At 37.5% G+C, this 3442-nt stretch overlaps 1 protein-coding gene across 1 annotated transcript in view; it reads right to left on the reverse strand.

Moving 5' to 3' along the window:
- Positions 1–671: 671 nt before the first annotated feature.
- PDC (phosducin) overlaps positions 672–3442 on the reverse strand; it is a 5000-nt gene continuing 2229 nt past the window's right edge. Inside the window, exons 2-3 of the mRNA XM_008572838.1 lie at positions 2205–2266; positions 672–1615 (exon numbers count right to left, since the gene is read on the reverse strand). Coding sequence (XP_008571060.1) covers positions 1088–1615; positions 2205–2266 — 590 coding nt within the window. The 3' untranslated portion in view covers positions 672–1087. The remainder of the gene's footprint in view (positions 1616–2204; positions 2267–3442) is intronic.

Below are 3442 nucleotides of genomic sequence, written 5' to 3' on the forward strand. Positions count from 1 at the left end.
TTTCAACACTGGGCTGGCAGGGTGAAACACACAAACCTGCTTTAAGCACACTTCTCACAGGGAGCCCATTTCTGGGTACTTCATAGGCACCATGTCTTCAGTCATAGGCCGTATCACTTTAGCTCTCACTCACCGTTATTTTTCCGCTCTGACTCAGACACCTAGAAATTTCTTTAATCTTGCTCTTCAGCTCATTCATGCATGTAAAAACATTTTAAAATTAAATTTTATTTGGCATTTCCATGTGTTTGTGTAGGAGGAGAGACTTCCAAATGGGAAACAGAAGCAGAACTTCTACTTCACTTCTCTGAATTTTGGTTTCATTATTTATAAAAATGGGAATAATATTATATCTACATGCAGAATTGTGGTTATGAATGAGAGATGATATGTATAATGGCCTATAACGGGCAATCAATAAATGATAATTGCAATTATTATTACTACTACATGTTATTCTTTCATCTGGAGAATAAGAAGACCTTGCTTCCATTCTGCCTTTTAAAACAAATACTCTTTTTGTTTTTTAACAACTTTAATTTGGCCCAATGTTTCTACATTTCTTATGCATTGGTTTGGCTGGAATATAAGATATTTTACTGAATGAAAACTTTTTCGTATTTTGGACCTTACTTTAAGGGCCTCGATAATGTAATACTTGCAAAAAAATAGACATCAAACAGAAAATTTATTTCTTCATTAGATTTTATTCCTATTACACAAGCAAAATTATAATTAATAATATAATTTGAAAAGTCCAAATAATAACGCTGAGGAAAAAAGGAGTAAAAAAAACCCAAATGCATAACGTGAAAGAGATTTTTTAAAAAATGTCACAATATTATCCACAACCTCTTTGTCTACTAACAATGTTGCTGAAGACTACAATGTTTTTTTCATTAAAGCATTGTATCAATCTGAATAACTAATACTAAGAAATGCTCATAACAGAATTTTAGTGTCAATCTTTTTTTTCAAATCAGAATAGCTATGGCTGTACTTGGTATTCTCTAAAGAAATATGGATACTACCAAAATTAATGTTCAATGCATAAAGAATACATATGAGATAGTGATATATTGAATCTTTATTCAATATCTTCTTCTTCCATGTTGGTCTGCTCTGTGGCATGAATCTCTCTTTCAGGTAGTAACCCATATTCATTTAGGAAAGACTCCACATCCCCAGCAAAAAATTCTTCAGCCAACTGTTCAGTAACACTAATAAAATTGCTTATGAGTTCCCCACCTTTGTAGACAAGCAACGTGGGGAGTACATCTGAGGAAAAGCGGTCCCCAGCGCCTGTATTAGAAGCTTTTATTTTACAAAATTTAACCATAGGGTATTCTGCTGCAAGGCATGTTAAACTACTGTTTAGAGCATTGCAACCCTTAATGTCATCTTCATAAATGTGAACAACAATTGTGATGATCTTCTGTTCCTTTTCAATTGTTTCCAGGAATTGCTCCCCAGTTTCCAGCTCATACACAAACCCATATCTAGGCCCAAAACTCAGCTTCTGGTGCATATCCTGCATGCACTGTCTGCGGTATTTACGAAGACAGTTTTCATCTTCTTTGTCTTGATGAATTAGTTCATATTCTTGAATGCTCATCTGAGAATAGAAGAGGGAAATGGTAGAGATTATTCAGTCAGAAATTATATTCCTTAGACATACCAAACCTGTTCTCAGCTCAAGCAGTTTGTTTTTGCTGTTTTCTCTTCCTGGACCACCCACCCCTGACTCCTGACATGACCTTCCTCACCTCATTCAAGCTTTTGTTCAGATGTCACCTTCTTTGATTACTCTGCCTAAAAGAACCCTGACCCCATACTCTTCATTCTTTATACTGGTTTATTTTTCTTTATAGCAATACTACTTGACCTTGTGTTATATATTTATTTATTTAATTGTTTAATGTCAGTTTTTCTAATGGATATGTTCCATGGGGACAGGAATATGTATTTGTCTCATTCATCACTTTATCTTCAACATCTGCTATAATGTCTGGCACATAGTAAGTGTTTGATAATTATTTCATGATTAAATGCACGTATAACTATCACTGAATATAGACGAGCTATGAGATGCTCATGATTTCAGTCAGAAATGTGCCATCTAACTACCCACTACTTTGGGTTACAAACACCCCAGCAAGTCTGTTCTGGAGTGACTTTCATCAAAAAGAAACACACGCACGCACATTTAAATATGTCTGCAACAAATGCCAAATTCCTCTGGCCATTAGCCTCCCCTCCACAAAAGCTGTGAAAAAAAAAATTGTATCTTAAAACTTAACCATTTTTTAGAATATGTGGGATGGAATTCAAGTGTCTGCAACAAATGCCAAATTCCTCTGGCCATTAGCATCCCCTCCACAAAAGCTGTGAAAAAAAAAAATTGTATCTTAAAACTTAACCATTTTTTAGAATATGTGGGATGGAATTCAAGTAAGACAGCTTTTACTACTATTTAGAGTTCATCAGATTAGCCAAGATGTTAACCCCTGGATCAGCAGCATCAGCATCACTTGGGAGTTTCTTGAAAATTTAAATTTTTAGGCACCACCCCAGATCTACCGAATTAGAACCAGTAAGGGTGAGGCTGAACACTATGGTTTGAATGTTCCTTCCAAATCTCATGTTGAAATTTAATCCCCATTGTAACATTATTAAGAGGGTGGGAAATTTGACTATGATATTTGAAAGGTGGGGCCTTTAATAGGCGATTGGATCATGAGGGCTATACCCTCATAAATAGATTAATCAATTGATGAATTAATGGGATAGTGGATTAATGGGTTAACATGGGAGTAGACCGGTGACTTTATAAAGAGAGGAAGAGAGCACGTGAGCACACTCTAGCCTCTCACCATGTGATGCCCTGCACCTCCACAGGATTCTACAGAGTTCCCACCAGGAAGAAAGCCCTCACCAGATGTGTCCCCTTGACCTTGCATGTCCAAGCCTCTAAAACCGTAAGAAATAAATTTGTTTTTTATAAATTACCCAGTTTCAGGTATTCTATTATAAACAACAGAAAATGAGCTAAGACTGAGTAATCCATGTTTAATGAGCCCTCCAGGTTATTCTTATCTACTGGATTAGGCTAAAGTGAGAAAAGACCTAAATTCCGTCTTCCAAGACAGTTACTTTCCATTGCAGCTGGAATTAAAAAGTACCTGCATATGGGCCGGCCCGGTGGCACACTGCTACAGTGCGCCGCTTGGGAGTGCGGTGGCGCTCCCGCTGAGGGTTCGGATCCCACATACAGACCGGTTCCCGCTCACTGGCTGAGCGAGGTGCGGGCGCGGCGCCAGGGGTTGCGATCCCGTTGCCCGTCCTGGTCCGGTGCGGGCGTGACACTGAGGGTTGGAATCCGTTGCTGGACACGAAAAAAGACAAAAAAGGAAAAAATAAATAAATAAATAAATAAATAAAT

Source organism: Galeopterus variegatus, unplaced genomic scaffold (assembly GCF_000696425.1).
Source record: "Galeopterus variegatus unplaced genomic scaffold, G_variegatus-3.0.2 Scaffold841, whole genome shotgun sequence".
NCBI classification, from domain to species: domain Eukaryota; kingdom Metazoa; phylum Chordata; class Mammalia; order Dermoptera; family Cynocephalidae; genus Galeopterus; species Galeopterus variegatus.